Source organism: Ambystoma mexicanum, chromosome 6q (assembly GCF_040938575.1).
Source record: "Ambystoma mexicanum isolate Mex_15411 chromosome 6q, UKY_AmexF1_1, whole genome shotgun sequence".
NCBI classification, from domain to species: Eukaryota; Metazoa; Chordata; class Amphibia; order Caudata; family Ambystomatidae; genus Ambystoma; species Ambystoma mexicanum.
In genome coordinates, this window is record NC_090937.1 from 999557516 (window position 1) to 999578099 (window position 20584).

At 46.6% G+C, this 20584-nt stretch overlaps 1 protein-coding gene across 2 annotated transcripts in view; it reads left to right on the plus strand.

Moving 5' to 3' along the window:
• The window catches only part of LOC138516426 (cytochrome P450 4V2-like), a 1267862-nt gene extending 1247598 nt beyond the window's left edge, over nucleotides 1–20264 (plus strand). For both annotated transcript variants that reach the window (XM_069631546.1, XM_069631545.1), the window contains one exon: nucleotides 17545–20264. In XM_069631546.1, coding sequence (XP_069487647.1) covers nucleotides 17545–17717 — 173 coding nt within the window. In that variant the 3' untranslated portion in view covers nucleotides 17718–20264. The remainder of the gene's footprint in view (nucleotides 1–17544) is intronic.
• Nucleotides 20265–20584: the final 320 nt, after the last annotated feature.

Here is a 20584-nt window from a genome sequence, read left to right on the forward strand (position 1 = left end):
TGGTTTACAGGGGCGTTTACTTTGTGAGAGAGGAGGGATAGGTGATATAGTAGCAGTTGGAGAAAATAGGAGAGATGGAGAGAGCTATGGCAGAGGATGGTTGAGGAGTGAAAGAAGAGTGGCTGCACAGCACAGTTCTAACTGAACTCACCAGGAGGCCTGATAGAAGTAGTCACAAAGGAAACATTGCAACAGAAAGGAATAGAATTTCAACAGACAGGAGGTTCACAGATGTAAAGAGTAGAAGACACCTAGATTGACTTTAAAAAAAAAGCTGCACAAAATTCAATGCACAAGTTTCACAGATGTAAAAAGTGGAACACACCTAGATTTGATTTTTAAAAAAGCCGCACAAAATGCAATGCACAAGGTCCACAGATGTAATGAGTGTATCACACCTAGATTTGATTTTATTGGAAGAAGCACAAGTGAAGTGAGAGAGGATGTAGATAAGTTGAAGCAAGGAAGGCAGAGTGCTAAGGCACGGTAGACAGATCAGAAGAGTTTAGTGGAGTTGAACCAAACTCACTGACGGGTCTGCAGCGAGCATAGATGTGAAAGGATCTAATAACATGGAGAAGCAGCAGTTAGTATGGTGGCCGAGCCATAGTTTTATGAGGGATGAGGAGGACCACCAGGCCCTCCTTGGCCTGGGCAGGGTCCAACGGGAGCCTTAGGAGTGGACCATTGGATGGGGGCCGGCGTTTGCCTGCCGGCGATCCTGATTGGCACTGAAGTGTTGGGCCACGGCCACTCATAGGCCCTCAAGGAGACAAACCCACCATGGGAAGAATACACCATCTGATTGGAACGAGTGTTGGGTAGAGGTGTGCTATGTTACAGGCAGGATTGAGGTCATGCAGATCTGTTGGCAGGATGCGCAACAGATATACACATGGTGCTCTTACCTTAGGGTGCACATGGAAGGGGTGTGCTGCACAAAGCAGCTGATGAAGGCCAGTTCACGGAAACAGAAGAGAGTAGAGGGCCTGCAGGCCTCCCAGGCCTGGACAGGGCCAGACAGACAGTGAGCCTGACCCTTAGAGAGGCCCTTTGAGATTACTTTCTGTGGGCCAGCGAGAGTGACACATGGTCCTGTCCAGTCTCCGTTATCAGTTAGTGGTAGGCCATAGAACCTGATTGTCTAACATGCTAATTTACCAGGTTACAGTGAATGTTCCCAAATGGAATGAAACTTCGCAGATGCTGCTCTCGTGGATTGGTTCATACATTGCTGGATCAAAGCCAGAGGTTTCTAGTATCTATTTCCTTTTAGCAGCCTCATTCTGAAAATGATGCTTGGAGTTCTGCATGCCAGGAACCATGCCACGTTATTGTTTCGATATGGTAGAGCTACAACTCGTCAGAAAATATCAAAAAGATGGGTCACACACTAGGTCTTGCACATGGAGAGCAAGAACTCACCAGTCTAAGTATTGCAAAAACTGGCCACATGCACAACTTCATTATAGTGCATTCCAAAAACACCCCACAGGTCGCTGAACATGGTTGTACACAATCACCCACATCACTGCATGCTTTCTTAATGACCTTGTTTGCCCCCATTTGCGTTAGATATACCCTGGGCCACCCGGAGAGCAGAATCATGCTGCAGTGATACACTGGTGCATGAACTAGCCCCATTCTGGGTCGATGTTGATTGCAATGTCACATAATGATGCACCAATTCACTGGTGCATGAACAGGCCCCATTCAAAGCTTCACACAGTCCAGTTTGACGATCCATTTTTGTTCGAGGTTCCTCAATTAAACATCACAATCTCCCCCTCTGGGGGTAGATGCAATGCTTTGGATAACCAACCATAGTATGTCTGTGTGTTTGTGCTTCAGCTGAATGATGTGAGACCAGAAAGGTGTGTCCACTACCTTATTCTTTAGGCAGGAGCAGTGTTTGCACATTCCCGGTCGAATCTCCCGCTTCATCTTGCCTACATCGATGAGACCGCAGGGACATTTGATCCAATATATCAACCATTGGGATCTGCAGTTGGCAAAATAAATAAAGTGCCATTTCAGCCCATATCGGTGTAGTTCTTTCATAAAGTGCCATTTCAGCCCATATCGGTGTAGTTCTTTCATAAAGTGCCATTTCAGCCCATATCGGTCTAGTTCTTTCATATTTTGTGTCAGACTGCACACTGAAGAACTGCCTGATCTGTAATGCCTTGATACTGCGGGTAGACCCTCTAGCCTGTACTGTTTATCACGGGTCTCTAGAAAATAATCATAGGTGTGTACACACGTAAGGGGTAACCTGTTTCCTATGTGAGTCTGTTGTTGGCCACATAGTGACTTCTCATGAGAATATCCATCAAATGTCTGATATTTTTTTAACAAGTGGGTGGTTTATCAACTGAGTGCATTAACAGATCTGTATGTAAAATAACCAAAGTTTCCATGGTATACTGATAACCTTTGAGTACTGTTGTCCAAATGTACTAATACATCTAATCCCTATGGATGTATAGAGATGTAGGTAGACAGTTCTTAGTTTTCAATAATTTGTTTCTGGTGTTTTGGATGCCTTACTATGAGCAAACTATATTGTTTGATCTGTGTAACCTCTCTGTCTAAAATGCACAGTAATTTCTTTACAAGGGTCTTCAAACTCTCATTCAAATGAACAATTAATTTTAGCTCTCACAAATTAAGACCAAGGAATGTTCTTTATGTTGCTTAGGGTGTAGGAAGGATATGCAGGTGGGATGGAATTTCTTGCTGTAGCTTTACAGAAACAGTCTGGATAGCACCATCCCTAACATTGATGAGAAAAGCTCCAGGTCACTAAAAATCATAGTGAAGGATACAATCAAATTATTGGCATTAACTAACTCTTTTAACAGTTGCATTGTCTATCCTTTCCATAAAGAAACGGTTCTATGCCATTTTTTCTATTTTGTAGGTCACCTAACCAAAAGACCGATATTTTTCGATTTTAGGCAGCCTACAAAAATAGAAAAAAGGAAATTTCTTTGGCGCCCAACCCCATCCCCCACCCTCTCTTGCCCCATATTTTTTAGATCGCTTTTTTGAAAAAGGTAATTTGACCTAATACCAAAGAAAAAGGTCCATGAATGCAGCCGAGCCATATACCAATCTTTTTGTCTCAATGGTTAGTTTGATTGTTAAGAATCCACCTTTCTTCCCAAAGAGCCATTAGTAAATACATTGAAGCAAAGTGAGTTTTATTCCCACAGCCATACCTCTTAATTACAAAAATAATCATTAGTTGAAGAAACATGTGTACTATATAAAAAGAACATTTATCATCTCTAACAGCATTTGCATATGTTCTTCCACACTTACTGATCCATTGTCCAGAAGCATTCTGCTGCTTTCAGGCGATCAGTATATAAGATGGCCGAACATAATGAGGTCCCATCAATGATTATTACAAGAAAATACTCCCCCTATTTCATTAAACTTATTCAAAACGACCCTTGTCAGAGGACTTAACCAATGAGTAAGGATTTTTGTGAAAATGCCAAAGTGCTGAATTTTGAGAGGTAGTTAAAACACTTGCCCCTTTCTTAAACCAATTCAATTTTGAAAGAACCCCTTTGACAAGAATTACAGTGGAATATATTGATCCTCAATGTTTCCCGGTAGAAAAATGTACGTTTGTGTAAAATTGCTTGTTATAAACACAGGGGCTCCAGATATGATTTTAAGTGGGAGTATTTTACTCCATATGTTTGGCAGTTGGGAATAAAATATTGTTTTTGTGGGCATATTTTTCAGGAAAGTAAGCATATATCTTCTATCTTCTCGACCTTGGTATCCACCAAATTTGGCGGCATTAACTCACATGACCACATGAATAGGGACTAATATTTATTTGTTATTTGCAAAAACAGGTAACAGGTAAAGACACCTGTTTTTGCAATTTAATAACCCCATGAGAGGGACCTGAATGAACAAAGCAGAGGATAGCGTTTGGAGGTGATTCCTTACAGGAACCTGTTTCCATATTATTCCCATGAGAGGGACCTGACATACGTAGATGGTAGTTTTAGAGGTGATTCCTTAAAGAACACTTCAAGTATGAAATCTGGTAATGCATCAAGAATTTAATAGCCTTGAAAAAGACATTGGGCCTCATTACAAGGTTGGCGGTAAGGTAATACCTGCATCCTTTACCGCTCTGGTGCATTCTGACAACCCGTACACGCGCCCCTTCGGGGAGCAAATACTGGCATGCCGGTAATAAGGGGACATCCCAACCCACGCGGACATGCAAATACCGGCATCGCGAAGCCGGTAATCACGTGCTGCGCGATGCCACAGGTGCACACAATCCCCACAGGTGGAGTCAATGGAAGCTGGGCCAGTATAAAATGAACACACCCACACACCACACCCCTTCCAACACCAAAATGCTACCGCTAGCTGTTGCAATCATGGTGCTGGAGGACATGCCCATACTGCTACAACTACAGCACCAACAGCAACAACAACAACAACTGCAGCAGCAACAACAGGCAGCACAGAGGAGACGCAGGAGGAGAAGGAGGGTGAGACAGGCCCAGCAATTACCACCAGTGCAGCCAGCAGTGCCTCGCAGGCAACCACCAATCCCTCGCACCAGACCCAGCCCTTTTAACCTAACCCCTGAGCAGATCCACACCCTGTACCTGTTGGACCGTGAAACCATCACCACCATAGTGGACATGTTACAGAACGACATTGCCAGCCTCATAGAAATACGCACTGCCATCCCCCCCGCTACTAAAGGTGGTGTCTGTGCTCCACTTCCTGGCCACAGACACCTATCAAAACACAGTGGGCCAGCTGCATGGCATTTCACAGTCAATATTTTCACGCATGTTGAACCAAGTGCTGGATGACCTCCTGAAGCATCAAGCAGCCACATATCCCTACCACGGACTTCCTAGGAGATAGCCAACACCAAAGTAGGCTTCCATGCACTGGCAGGCATGCCCAATTGTGTTGGTGCCCTCGACTGCACCCATGTGGAATTGGTAGTCCCCCATGCCATAGAGGCGGTGTATCGCAATCGCAAGCAATACGACTCCATCAATGTGCAAATGGTATGTGACTCCAGCAAGATCATCACACATTGCTGTGCCCGATTTCCCAGATCAACACATGATGCCATGGTACTGCGCAACGCCACTCTACCCCATCACTTGGAGCGATGCTGGACCACATGAGTGGCTCCTTGGTGAGTTGCACAACTGTCCCATGGCAATGCTTTGGGGTACTGATGTGTAGGGATGCATAAGGGGGGGCATACTCCACCTGGGTGGGAAAGGGGGGGCATACTCCACCTGGGTGGCAATTGCCGGTGATTGGATAATGCATGCAGAGCTAAACACTCCTGACCTGAACCGGCCAAATGGAACATGACACATCACTGGGCCACATTGCACAAATTATGCATATCGATGACAACAAGTAAGAGGCACAACCAGGCCACCATGGTGATGGCAAGCAATGCATGAATGAACAGGATGGCAATTGAGGCAATGTGGTCAGTGTGACCATGCATAGTGAAGAATGAACAGCATGAATTGGAGGCTAAACGTTGTCGCAATACCACGGCACATCTGCCTCAGCATGCATGATTACACCCTGCATAATCTATTGAACGCCATCCTGACTACCACACCTCATGACAGTATAGATTGCATCTAGGTGACATTTTTGCATGCGTACAGGGACATGTGTATGCCCACACCAAATAGCTGCTGCCATGACTGTGCTCCCTGAAAGTGGCAGTTGAGAGTGACACACACCTATTTGTATCTGCTTGCAGGTGATCGAGGATATCCCTTGAGGCCGTGGCTACCTACCCCTGTGTGGAACCCGCAGAACAGCCATGAACAGGAGTACAATTGTGTGCACATCTGTACCCGTGTTGTGATTGAGCAGACCTTTGGCCTGTTGAAGGCGCGGTTGCGCACCTCAGCAGGTCTGGTAGGGCACTCCTATATAGGCCTGAGAAGGTGGCAAAGATCACCATGGCCTGTGTCACGCTGCACAACATGTGAGTCCGGAGAAATGTACCACTGCCACCTGACATTGACATGCATGGCCCGGGTGAGGATGATGAGGATGGAGATGGAGGTGAAGTAGCCTCCCTGCCAGTACGTGATGCATGGGAGGGACATGCTGTATGCCAAGCACTAATTCATGAATACTTCTGAAACACAGGGACTATGATAGACATGTGTCAGTGACACACTGACTCCATGTGTACATGCACACTTGTATTGTTGGAAGTTGGCCACTGAACACCATCACATATTAAATGTACATGCACAAAATGAAGAATGTCCAGCCATTGAATTTTTGGCACACAACGGGTGTATTTTTCAAGCAGGCAACAATGGGAAAACTCCCCCCAACCCCCAGTGAACTCCCTAACCCACCCTACAAACCCCAATAACCCCCAGTGAACTCTCTAACCCACCCTACAAAACCCAAATGTCCCGGAATGTACTCTGATGATTGTTCCCTTCACCAACAACCATGTGTCCAACGGCCATTGTTTGGCCAATCTACTTCTTGGCCTTTTTGGTATCCTGGGGCGGCATCTCCGAGTACCGTGCACTCCTCCGGGTCATCCGGACAGGGCTTGTGTGGGCTGAGGTTGAAGGTGTTGTAGCAGAGGACGTGTCAGAGGCAGGTTCCACGCCTGCTCCAAGGCGTGGCCGCTGCATATGGAGCAGGATGGAAGTTAGCACTTGCGTTACTGCCCCCAGACAGTCCCTCATGACGACTGCAGACGCATTAACAGCAGCAGTGTTTGCAGCGATGGCTGCTGTGGTCTCCCCAATGGCAGTAGCAATGGCCCTCATGGTGTCCTCCCCATCGGCAATATTACTGCTACATTAGATCAAGCATTGACTCCTGTCGTGCCTCCAACCTTGACAGGCGAGCCTCAAAGGTGTCGGTGGTACCCAGCGTGCTGGTGGCCGGGGTGGTGTTAGCAGGGGTGGTGGTAGCCGGGGTGGTGGTAGCCGGGGTGGTGGAATACGCTTGCGTGGGGCCCACATCCAGGTTGGAATCTCCAAGGTCGGAGTCGTGGAGGCAGGGATCGTCACTGCTGTCGGCCTCCATATGGGGTGGGGAGTTGGTCAGGGGGCTTGGGGTGGGTGTAGTGGACACGACTGTGACACCCTCGGTGTCCACATTTGCATCGGCAACGTCCGCGGTAGTTGGTGGTGCGGGAACGGAACCCCTCCCACTGTTGTGGGTGGCTGCTGCTGGTCTTGATGTGTTTGGCCCACACTGGCAGCAGGTGTTTTTTGCTGGGTTTCAACCCGGTCTGGCACGCTGCATATTGGTCTGGCTTGTTTCTCTGGCTGGGGGGTGGTGGTGGCGGTGGCCCTTGTCCCATGGTGTGATGTTGATGCTCTTGTGCCCATCTCCTGACTGACATCTTCCTCATCGGTGCCTGGGGGTTAGAAGAGATGCAGGTCATCAGTGATGGTGTCACATGCCAGCGACATACTATTGCACTGTGATATATTCACACATTCATGCATCCATTTATTACAGGGCTGTAGCAATTGGTGTTCTGAGGGGGCATGTAGGCCATCAATGCATGGCAGGTGGCATGCCATTGATATGGGGTCTGTGTGTTGAGTCACATGGGCACGGTCATGTAATATTGCCCGTGTGTTGGGATTGGGATTGGCACTCAGTATACATTTGTGTGTGGCAGGGTGTGGCACGCATTATTGACTGGATATGTTGATGTGGGTCTGGGACATGCCTTGGCTTGCCTAGTCTCACTTCCACGTCACTTGTGCTACGTCATGGTTTCCCCTACAGGGATGTGCAGGGTCACTCACCTCCTTCTGGGGATGATGCAGCACCCATCTCCATCTCTCCGAATCCCTCTATTGACTCGGGATCAATGAATGAGCTGGCAGTCTCCTCCCAGGGCATCAGCTTTTCTGGTGAGTTTGGTCCCCGCCTGTCGCCATGGACACCCTCCTGTTGACTGCCAGGATGTTCCTCGCCCTCAAGCGGAGGTCGTCCCACCTCTTTCTGCAGTCACCCACAGTGCGTGGGGTGGTCCCCACGGCCGACACCCTCTGGGCAACCTCCTGCCAGATTTTCTTTTTCTTCATCTGGGCAGCATGCTTCATGTCATTTGACTTGTCTATGTCTGCATGCTGGATCAGAGTGTCCGCCAGCATGTTGAGCTCAGAGAAAGGCTGTTTCCGCTTCCGGGGGGTCATCTTCTGGGTAGCCTTGGACATCCTCAGGGTTTTCTGACGCAGCAGGACACGAAAAGACTGTTGGTTGGGGAGGATGGCAATGGATTGTGTTTTTAAAGATGGCCGCTGGCCGAGTTCCCGTTCCTGCGTGATGACGTAATTTCCGGGTCCGGTTTTGCAAACCCGTTATTAGCATGGTGGTATTACTGGGCTCGTATTTAGGGGTTGCTCTGAGGCGGTGCCTGTATCGGTGGGTCCCGTGATGCCGCTATCGGGGGGTTGGAGGGCCTTTAGTGGCATGCCGGTATTACCATTACCGGCATGGGGGTTCGTGCGTGCTCACGCACTCGTAATCACCCGCTATTAGAGGGTTCATACGAGCATGGACCCGCTCTTACTGGCATGCCGGTAATGAACCCGCTTCTACCAGGCTACTCATAATGAGGTCCCTTGTGTTGAAACACATATTGGCTGATCTTTTGCACAAGAAAATAAACTGGACTTAACAAGCCCAATTAAGACTATAGGATTTTAACTCAAACATTACTAAAACTGAATAATCTTTTGTTAAACACATTGGCCCTCATTACGACCCTGGCGGAAATCGAAAAACGATGGCGGAAATGCAATACCGCCATCGAATAGCGCTCGGTGCGATTATGACCCGTCACCGCAAAGTACGATGCCATTAGCGACACCGCAGTGAACGCCAACGCTAACTGCACCAAGTACGCGCGTGCGCGCCATGCCAAACCGCAATTACCACCATGGCGCAACGGTACGCGAATTCTGACCCCAGCGGACATGCACCTAACGCCATCAAGCACGGCGGAAAGTACCATTCCGCCATGGTGAGAAGTACGGCATCGCGAACCAACCGTAAACGGCCCTACTGAGTGCCTGTACACCGCTCCCTGGCCACATTGTACAACTCCCCGTAGGTGCAATGAAGCCACACAATGCAACCAGTGAAATGTACAAGTCATCCATGCCTGCCAACGAACAAATGAATCTCAAGAGGGGCCAATGGAAGCTGCAGGGCACAGATGGCACGAATATAGAAGCCACACAAATGGCTCCCTCCAAGAAACGCACGCAAACACAGGCACCTGTGACCAGCCATATTCTGATAATCACATCATACCACCAATCCAACTGGCTGACCGGCATCTGTTACACAAAAGCCATTCCCCCGCCCCTGAGCATCACATCATCAAAACAGTCACATTGGCAGCCCTCATCCCTGACCTCACTGGGCTTCGTAGGCAAACGCGCCCAGCACAGTACCACGCAACTATACTCCGAAGCTGGAACCCAATGCAGATCTCCTCACAATACATCGCTCCCCAAATAGGAATATGACACATCACCTGCAAAGAATAACGCTACACGGTTCATATCAGAATAGGAATTTAATGCACAACAAAATCACCAAGCCCATACAGCCATCAGGCCATGAACTCCAAAATACATTTCACCATTGTGGGCTGCATCCGCAATAAATGACCAGCTACTTCTTGTGTGACGCCCTGTACCCTCATGGCACACAGGGGCTACATTCTCGTACGAAAAGGCAACATGGAAGCGCCTCGACCCGCAGGGCCGTCCCAATAGGGAGGCACTAGTCCAGCTGAAAGGCCGAAATGTTGTTCCTAGCCACTAGTACTGCGTAAGGGCATGTGGCCCATTGGCGATCGTCCCATAAGATCGTAATGCTGCTCCACTGATTAACACGAAGCAGCAGGTGTCGGGAGTAAAATCCATCTGCAGGAGTGGCATACAGATGGCAGTGGCAAAAGGGGAGGAGATACCTGTCACCCAAACGAAATGAAAAAGAATAGAATGGCCATCAGAACTACATTTGAATTACTCACTTCAATGATCACACCAAATCCACAGCCATATGCATGCTAGCCCACTCCAAAGGATCATCACCAACCAAAAACCACTAGCGAATCATAACTATCTATATCGAGGTGAAAACACTATCACAAACGCCTGCTTCCATACTCACATGACATGTGAAACTTCCATTGAGTCTGTGCGTAATGCAGCCTGCAAAATGCACTGTTCCCCCAGCCCGTAATTCCAGTGTTGTAAAGCAACATGTAATTGGGAACGTCCGGCCTTATCGCCCACTTCGCTATTGCGCATCTCATACTATTCATATCAATCATTGCATCCTCGCCATGGCCCCTGTCCCAAGGAGATTGAACAATAGAACGTTATATTCGCAGTCAGACCTGTGGGCATCTCCTCGCCGCTAGCTGAAAACCGAAAGCGCCGTCCTTCGAATTCCTCATTTGCAACATCACGTCGAAAAGGCATCTATGGCCGCTTGAAATCACAAATTAATCCATCTAGTGCGGCTGTGTGTGAAAATGGCAACTGCCTTCACTCACAAATGGGACGCCCCGCCCGTCGGTGAACCTCGGTGCAGTGTTGCATGAGGGTCCACCGTTACTCGAGTACTACGTTCCACTGACCCTTCACAAGTCTGTTCGCGACTGCAAAGATAGTATGTGAAACAATGGGACCAAAGCAGAATGAACATATCAACCAATGTTACACTGCCATCGGGTACAAATACATGATTGTAATGGCAAGATGCCATTCGTCGAATTGCAGCGTTGTGTGTGGGACGTGCTCGCCCAAAGGGGAGAGCAGCTTGCACAGGTGGAATGAATCACCACAGGTGGAGGCCATACAGCCTGGAAACACATTAATTGCACACCCAACCCCCTCCCACAACCACACCCACTCCGAAATGCTACCGGCAGGACTAGCCATGTTGGCCCTGGGGGACCTGATAGCACTGCAAGTACTCCAACTTCAAGAAGAAGACGAACACCGACTACAACCGGCCGCACGGAGGAGACGCAGGAGGAGGAGGAGGAGGAGGAGGGCAAGGCAGGGCCAGCAAGGGCCGCCAGCACAGCCACTACCACCACACAGGCAGCCCGCTATCCCACGCCTCCGAGCACATCCGTTCAACCTCACTGATGAGCAGATCCACACCCTCTACCGTTTGGACCGGGACACCATAACCGCCATTGTGGACATGACACACGCTGACCTTGTGAGCATGATAGATAGCCCAACCGCCATCCCACCCCTACTGAAGGTGGTGTCTGTACTACACTTCCTGGCCACAGGCACCTACCAGCACACAGTCGGACAGTTGCATGGCATTTCACAGCCACTGTTCTCACGGACACTATTGCAAGTGCTCGATGCCCTCCTGCTGCACGCAGACGACTACATCTCTCTACCACACCCGGAGCAGGAAATTACGAACACAAAAGTGGGATTCCATGCACTTGGCGGCATACCGGGTTGCATTGGTGCCATCGACTGCACCCATGTGGAATTGGTTGTCCCACATGCCATGGAGGCCCAGTACCGCAACCGAAAACAATTTCATTCCCTGAATGTACAAATGGTGTGTGACTCGAACAGGATCATTACACATTGTTGTGCCCGATTCCCAGGATCAACCCATGATTCTATGGTCTTGAGGAACTCTACTATACCACGCTACATGGAGCGACACGCAGGGAACAGATCCTGGCTACTCGGTGAGTCTCATTTCAAGCATGATAGTGTGGGGTATGTGATGCGGCAATGATCTGGCAGGAAGGGGGGGGTGCGTACGTAGCAATGGCATTCCTCAAAATACCTTCATTGTCCACATACAGGTGATGCCGGGTATCCACTGAAGAGATGGCTCCTTACACCAGTCCGCAACCCACGGGACCAGCATGAGGAGGACTACAACCATGCCCACTCACGTACCCGTGTAGTCATTGAACAGGCATTCGGCCTACTGAAGACTCGTTTCCGCTGCCTCAGCAGGTCTGGCGGGGCACTCCTGTACCGACATGAGAAGGTTGCAAAGATGGTCATGGCATGTGTCATGCTACACAACATGTGCGTACGTAGAAATGTGCCCATGCCCCCTGACGCAGAACTGCAAGCACCTGAAGATGGTCATGATGAGGGTGGGGAGTTGGCAGCACCTCAAGGAGTCTGCGAGGCACAGGAGGGCCGTGACATTCGTCAGCATATCATAGATGCATGCTTCTAGCACTCACGCCTGGTGGCTGATACATGGACACGGGACTTGTGGCACTGTGTGTGTCTGGAACATGCACAATATGGACTGTACGCCTATAATGGCCTCGTACACAAAGATCAATGTCCACGCATCTCATTGTATGATCGTGCATTGTTCATGGCATATGTGATATCATGTTAAACACCCTATCGACCCGCCACCCAAGTATGCCCAACACACCCCCTCCACCCTCCTACCTCCCCCCCGAACACCAGTGTCCAAAGATGCTCATTGTCAGTGGGCAGACGCTATTGCAAGCCCCCTCTCCGGGTATCAGGGGCACCCCTGCCTGTGGAGCGCAGGTTCCTCCCAGATCTACGTTGGGGGCTGCCCTGGACGGAACTTGCAACGGATGATGTCTCTGCCTGCTCACGTCCATGCATGTCCCTAAGGGTTTGTGAGAGCTCAGTGAGCACACGGCGCACAGCGGCAAGTTCAGCACGTACGTCTTTGGATGTCGCATGCAGTTCCCCCCTCAGGCTCTCGGTGCTTCTCTCCATTTGGACTCTCAGGCTCTCGGTGCTTCTCTCCATTTGTGCCCTTAGTGTCTCTGTACTTCTCTCCATTTCTGCCCTAAGTGTCTCAGTTGATGTTTCTATGGCTGCCTTAGTACCCCCACATTCATCAGCATGGTCCTTGAGGAGCGTGGCCAGTTGCTGCTGTTGCACGATCACCTGGTCGAGGGACTGTTGCCTCTGCTGTGCCATGGCCATTTGCGGTGGTGTCACAGAGGGGCTGGTCACCTCATGTTGCCTTGCCACAGGGCTTGTGGGGGATGGCCAGTCGTCGTCTTGCGGGTGCCCCTGCGTGGTATCCTCATGGTGTACGGGATGAAACAGACAGGGGGATTGAGACAGGTCATGGATGGATCTAACTTCGACATCCCCGTTTTCTGTGTCGGAGCATGCTGCCATTAATGCAGTGTCACCTATGGTGCTGCTGCCACCAGAAGCAGTGCCTACTGTGGCATCCATTGGGGGGACCTGTGGTGGTGCTGTTGTGGGCTGCTGGGGTGCCTGTTGGAGTTCCCTCCTGTGTGCTGGCACTCGATTTGTGCTGCTGCCGTGTCTTGATGCGTGCAGCTGAGGTGGAGGGTCTTTGGCCGTTGGTCTTGGCCCTCTTTGCAGGTGTGCTGGTAGGGGTGTCCTGGAGCTCGTCGTTTGAATCGGACCCTGTGGTGGAGTAAAGGAGGGCGAGCGTTATTAATGGGTCTGTGGAAATTGGAATGGCAATGTATCACATGCATTGGGGTGGTACCTGAGGGTGATTTGGGTTGGGGCCTTGGAGGTGGTTTCATTTGTGTGTGGAGTGAGGGTGCAGTTGTTTTGCAGCCTGCAGTTAGGGTGTGCCTGCTGCACGTGTAGAGGGTGTTTTTAGGATTTTTAATTATTTATGTATTTAATGTGACTTTTAAAGTGTGCTATCAGGCCTATGCATGTGGCCGTTCTCCTGGACATGTGTTACTGTTGCACTATGTGGACACGTGGTACTTCACATGATTGGACATTGTGGTTTTGGCATTGTTTTATTTGGGGCACCTACCTGATTCTTCGGTTGTCTGCACTCCTTTCTCCATCCCTCCGACTCCCTCTATACTCTCCATTCCAATGGTGGAGGCACAGATTTCTTCCCAGGGGGTCAACTTGATGGGTGATTCCGATCCCCCACCGGTAGCTGTGGCAATGTTGCGGTTGGCAGAAAGTATGCTACGGACGCGGATCCGCAGGTCGTCCCATCGCTTTCTGCATTGCTGTGGGTTGCGGGGTGCGGTCCCCACCGCACTTACCCGCTGTGCCACCAGGGCCCATATGGCCTTCTTGTTCGCAAGTGCCGTCCTGGTCATTTGCGTGGAGAAGACGGCGGCAGCATTCTCCTGGATGGTCTCTGTGAGCACGGTGAGTTCCTCACGGGAGAAGTGGACCTGCCGCTTGCGGTCGCACGCTTTCTTCGCTACTTTTCCCATTGTTCTTGGTTTCACTAGGGTGGCTGACGGGTTGGGATGTGTCTCAGGGTAGTGTTTTTAATGGTGTGTGGAAATAGTGTTTTTATAGGTGTACGGCGTGATGTTTCCCGTTCCGGGACCATGTTTTTACTTCCGTTTCCGTATATTTCCGGTCACCGTACTTTCCGGTTGCCGCTCATTGCAGTGACCGCTAAGATGGGTGGCGGAATTGCACCTAGGGCGCCGTACGGCGGCGGTGTGGGCCGTTTTGGGGTCATTTCCGCCATCGCGGACTTTGCACTTCCGCCATGGCGTGGTGCTCGTGCCCGATGGGTCGGAATGAGCCGCACTTTGCTCCGTCGTGCAATGGTGGAAACGCTATTTACGCTATGGCGGTCCGGTCGGTCGATTTCCGCAAGGGTCGTAATGAGGGCCATTGTATTTACCAAGCGCGAAGTGCGAGGGGTTTTCTTCTTTCTCTACTAACACTATCAGTACTCTGGCTCCAGAAAAAAACAAGATTATAAAGCTGAAGCTATTAACAAAACATGGTTCTTTGATAATATAGAAGCCAAACAAATCAAAAGATTTCATGAGCGAGAATGGAGGAAGAATCCATGTCCAAACACCCTCACCCTTGAAAAATATGAAAAATCTGTTCAAGAGTTTAAGAATGTCATCATTGACTCCAAAAACAACTTCTACTACGCCTGTATTGGCAATGCTAAATCTAGCCAGAAGAACAATTTAAAATCTTTAAAGACTTTGAAAACCTTACTTCTCACTTTAAGGATTCCGCCTGGTGTCAGGATGAATTTGCACTCAAAATAACTGGACATTGTCAAGCTATTGTCAAACAACTGACCAACTTTGACAAAATAATTGTACAGAAACAAATGATCGAAGTAACACCTACTCTGCTAATGTGCCAAATTTGCACCGAACAAGACATCAAAGACATAATCATTAACATGAAATCCACATCATGTCTCGGGGATGTCTGCCTGCCAGATATATTTAAAAATTCCATAAATGTTCTGGTACCATGGATCACTAAACTGGTCGACTCATCCTTCCAGTCCGCCACAGTCCCTGCTGACTTGAAGGGGACTTGGGTCATGCCTCTCTTGGAGAATGCATCGCCTGACCCGTCAATCACCAAAAACTACAGACCCATTACCAGCGTCCCTTTTCTCTTAAAGATTTTGGATAGAGTGGCATACTTACAGCTGCAGAAATGTATTGAGGAACACAATCGCCTCAACCCAAATCAGTCAGGTTTTCGTGCCCAGCATGGCACTGAAACCGTTCTTTTGGACCTTAAATCTAATATTATTAATATCATTGAGAATAAACATCCTGCACTGCTATTATTATTAGACCTCTCAGCTGCATTTGATATCATCAATCACAATCGTCTTTAAAATAGACTACTATCTATTGTCAATTGCTCTGAAAAACCAACAAAATGGATCACATCATTCTTGGGTCCCAGAACCTCCAGAGCGGCAGTTGAGAGATCCCAGGCCAATCCCATCCTAAGTACATTTGGTGTTCCACGGGGTTCATGTCTCTCCCTCCTGCTTTTTAATATATACATTGGACCCTTTCTTGATCTTCCCGAGGATCTGGGTGTCCAATTTGCAAATGATGATGACACGCAGATCCTCTTTGAACTTTCTGGCAACTACCAAAAGGATATAGATCTCATGAATCACATTTATACTAAAATCCAAGTCTGGATAGCAACCAACTAACTCATTGGCTCTCAACGACTCCAAAACAGAGCTGCTCATTATGGCATCCACCCCCAGAATGAAGAACCTCAGCCAACAGTACCATTCTTTTGAAATGGCGGGTAATATCATCCCAGAAAGCAAATCAGTAAAAATATTGGGAGGGATGTTGGATGCCAACTTCTCAATTAAAAATCAGGTATCACAAGTTCACTCATACTGCGGACACGCAATCAAACTTCTGCACCAGATTAGGCCCTACCTCTCATTCAAAAAACTTCTCTCCTGGCATCTTCACTGGAAACCTCACGATTGGATTATTGTAAGAGTTTGCTAATGGGGACGTCACTGGGGAATCTCAAGCAGCTACAAACCATGCAAAAAGGGGCTATCTGGGAAGTTTCTGGCCTGGCCAGACGGGACCATGTCACTGCATCCAGTAAGAAGCTTCATTGGCTTCCAGTAAAACAAAGAATTAGACACAAAACCCTCTCTCTCTCGCCTTCAAATGCCAAATTGCGAATGACCTCACTATCTTATCAATAGACAAACAAGGAAATCATCCAGTAGATTCTTACGCTGCTCTGACACTTTCTTGCTCAATCAGCCAAGATCACGATTGAAAAACATTGGTGATTGTAGTTATGAATGTAATGCTCCTCATGCATGGAATGCTTTGTCCATCAGTATCAAAACATCTCAATCTCTATCGTCAAGAAACACGTGAAGACACTTCTTTTTAATTTACCTGAACTGAATCCTCTATGCCTTGGTTTTGCTTCTTCTCCTTTTCTTGCAGTGCTCTGAGGCCTACGGGCATGTAGCGCTCTATAAGAACTACAAAAAATAAAATAAATAAATATATTGTATCTCTGAAAGATACATGTTATTGTAATTCATACAGCTTTGCAGTCAGAGTGTATGCAGATGTTTCCCCCTATATTTGATTGGCCGTTCATTCTTCAAATGTTGATAATGTGAGCTCAATTAAATTGGGTAATACACAGTACTGTATGTATTTCAAGTGGCACAAAATGCATCTCAATATTTATTAAATACATAACAGCTTTCATAAGCAGCTCAATAAATAGAATATTCATCTAAAAGAACTGCTGAGATCTTTGTTAACATACAGGGCACAGGTTTCACTTTTGGCAGAAATGACTGTTGCTTATTGTTTGATGGTTGTTGAACTGAATAGAACTTGATTGAGCGATAGTATAAGATACAACATACTGTGATAATAATCATATGATTAAAAACATGTTACTAATTATTATGAAATGTATGCACCACAATAAGTGATACAAACATATAAGGGTCTAATATGTATATGTTTTCATATTCAGTATTCACATGAACGAGGAATACATTATGTCCCTTGCCGCCACCGTGATAGGTTTTAATCTATTGTTTTTCTGTGCATTCTCTCTATTTATTTTGCTTCGATGCAAAGCTGCTCTAAATGTTAGTTTCTTGAGCTGATTGTTTTGTAAAGCAGGCATCCAATTGTGTCTCCTTTTTGTTTTTTAGGACAACGTTTCGCCCTGATGGAAGAAAAGGTAGTTTTATCCACGATACTACGTCATTTCTGGGTGCGCACAAATCAGAAGCGTGAAGAATTGTGGCCGGTGGCAGAGCTTATTCTGCGTCCTAGAGATGGCATCTGGATTCAGCTGAAAAAGAGAACAGACAACATATCATAATGGGTTTAGGCTGCTTACAGTAGCTCTTCGGTTTGCTCTCTTACTTTATTCAATTTCGCGGAAATCTCATCAACATAGAAATTATCTCTCAGTTGCATCTCTCCCAAAACCTGTCCTCATTGCTGAACGCCCAAAGGATTACGACACTTTGCTTTACTTCATCTTTTGCAAGCAGGATACAGTTGATTCAGTAAATGTGCATCAGTTCTAAATATTCATTATAATCATGCTCACCATTCTCACACTTAGACCTGCTATTTGTTGTGTTTGAATACTCGAGGGGTACCATCATATTAATTCCTTGAAAATGCAATACATTGTGTTGTGAACAACAAGCACCACCTTGTTTTTCTCTGCGCTAGCAGAAGGCTTGCAGTTACTGACCTACGCCCTAAAGATCCAGCTAAGGCCAGCATAGTCTCTGTGTAAGAAAAGTAGAGAAGCAACAGTAATCTTCACTTTCTGCTGTATGCATAGTCCTATCTGTGAATTAAGCATAATATTTCTTATTTTTTAATTACTTTATGATACGAAAAAATAAGGCATTCTTTCTATTATAGTGATCTAAGTCATGTTATCTAAATTAATCAGCAACATCAAATTGCATTTTAGTTTTCTATGAGCCATACACAGTGCAACGGATCTATGTTTTACACACACACGCGCACACACACACGGAAACAACTTTAGCTGCAGGGAAGTTAAGGTGAGAACTTAATGCAACAAAACCTCTGCAATTGAGTTACAGCCACCTTAACTTCATGCACCTTGTCGCGCAGCATATGACCACAATGATGACATCACAGATCACATCACTGATGACATCATTATTACATGTTGTATGAGAACACTGATGACATTACAAATCCCATCACTGGTGGCAACACTACTTATGTTGTATATAACTGATTACATCAATAATGGAATAATACTTAACATGTATAAATTGGTGGTCAGTCATAATGTAGAATGCAATAATGTCGAAGGTCAAAATGTCGAAAACATTTTTTAGAAAACAATAATGTCGAAAACCAATAATGTCGAATTATTTCTACATTTTTTCGAATTTTTTGAAAAAAACTAAATAAATATATATATATTTAAAATGTGTTGAGTATGAGGGGTGAGAGGTTGGTGTCGGGGGTTGGGGGGACCCCCCCCTAGTAAATGATACTCTTCTTGTTTATGTATTTATTGATAGTGCTAATTGACATTTTTTTTTCGACATTTTCTTTTCCAAAAATGGACTCTTTTCATTATTTGTATAGGTTTTTGACATTATTGTTTTCTACATTTTTTTTCTTTTTCTACATTATGACTATAAACCGTATAAGTTATCACATGAAAACTTTGATTACCTTGATAACAATTTAGGCTGTGGACCTGGCCATGGCATATGCTGTGGTCACTGGTCACCAAAGGCCATAGTTAGTGGTCGGTTAGTGTCCCAATGTTAAAAGCCGTTCCTAGTAGTCCATCACTGTTTTCAAATATACAGTGCGCAACATTGAAAGCTCTAGTCAGTGGCCATGGCTAAAGGCCATAACTAGTGCCCATTAATATGTTAGAATATACAATCGACACAGCCAACGGCCGTGGCCACTGGCTAGTATTGTGTTGAAGACCATGGCTAGTGGCTGGTTAGTGTATATAATATACATTGGGCACATCCAAAGGCCATAGCTAGTGGCTGGCTAGTGTTATATAATACACAGTGGGCACTGCCGAAGTCCATTGCTTATTGTATTTTATTAATTTGAAATAAACAGTGGAAATGGCCAAAAGATGTACACCCTGCTTAAGATCAAAGTCCATGACTTGTGGCCCATTTATATGTTAGAATATATAGTGGGCACAGCCAAAGATGGTGCCACTGGCCAGTATTGTGCGAAAGTAAATGGCTATTGCCTGATAAGTGTATATAATATACATTGGACATGGTTGAAATCTGTATCCATTGGTCAAGGCCAAAACCTATAGTTGGTAGTCGGTTAGTATTTTAAAATAATCCATGCACATGGGTGAAGGTTGTGACAACTGTCCATAACTGAAGGCTATGGCTAGTATCCATTCATTTGTTCAAATATATTTGGCCATGCACACTAACCATTGCTGAAGCCCATGATTAATGGCAGTTAGTGTTGTAATGTAATTAGTGATGACATCAGTGATGTGATCTGTGAGGTCATCATTATGGTCATAGACTGCGCAACAGGGGTTGCAACGTTAATGTGGCTTTAGCTGAATTTCAGAGGTTTTTCTGCATTAAGTTCTCACCTAACATCCCTGCAACTAAAGTTTTTTCCTTGAATTTCAAGGGTTTTGTTATTCCATACATAATTGACATCAATAATGCAGACAGAGAATTGGGCTAATGAAAATGAATTATCATGTCGAAAAAGTAAAATAAAAAGAAATTGTACGACTGCATCCCCCCAAATGAACCTGTTCATAACAAAGTGTGTTTGCATATGTGGTTAACTTTTTAAAGTGTTTACATTTATATGCAAATGAATGCAACGTTATTAAAGCGTTACCATAACTGTGTACACAGACTGCACTCAATATATATTATGTTATGTTATTTGGCATTTGGCTATGAAACACATGTGTATGAGCGCGATACAAATAAAATATCAATATCAATAGTTATATAGAACTCTATATATCATTGGTATGACCTCAAAGCGCTGGTAGGTTGAACGCTCTCAGGGACTGTAGTCCGGGTCAGTAGAAGGAGTAGGGTGTGGAAGGGTGCCTGGTTGCACCAGTTAAGTGTGCAGCTGATGTAGTTGCTTGGTGGTAGCTGCATTCTAGCATTAGGCGTGGTGGTAGTGGTATCGGTTCAATGTGAGCAGTCTGGTGGG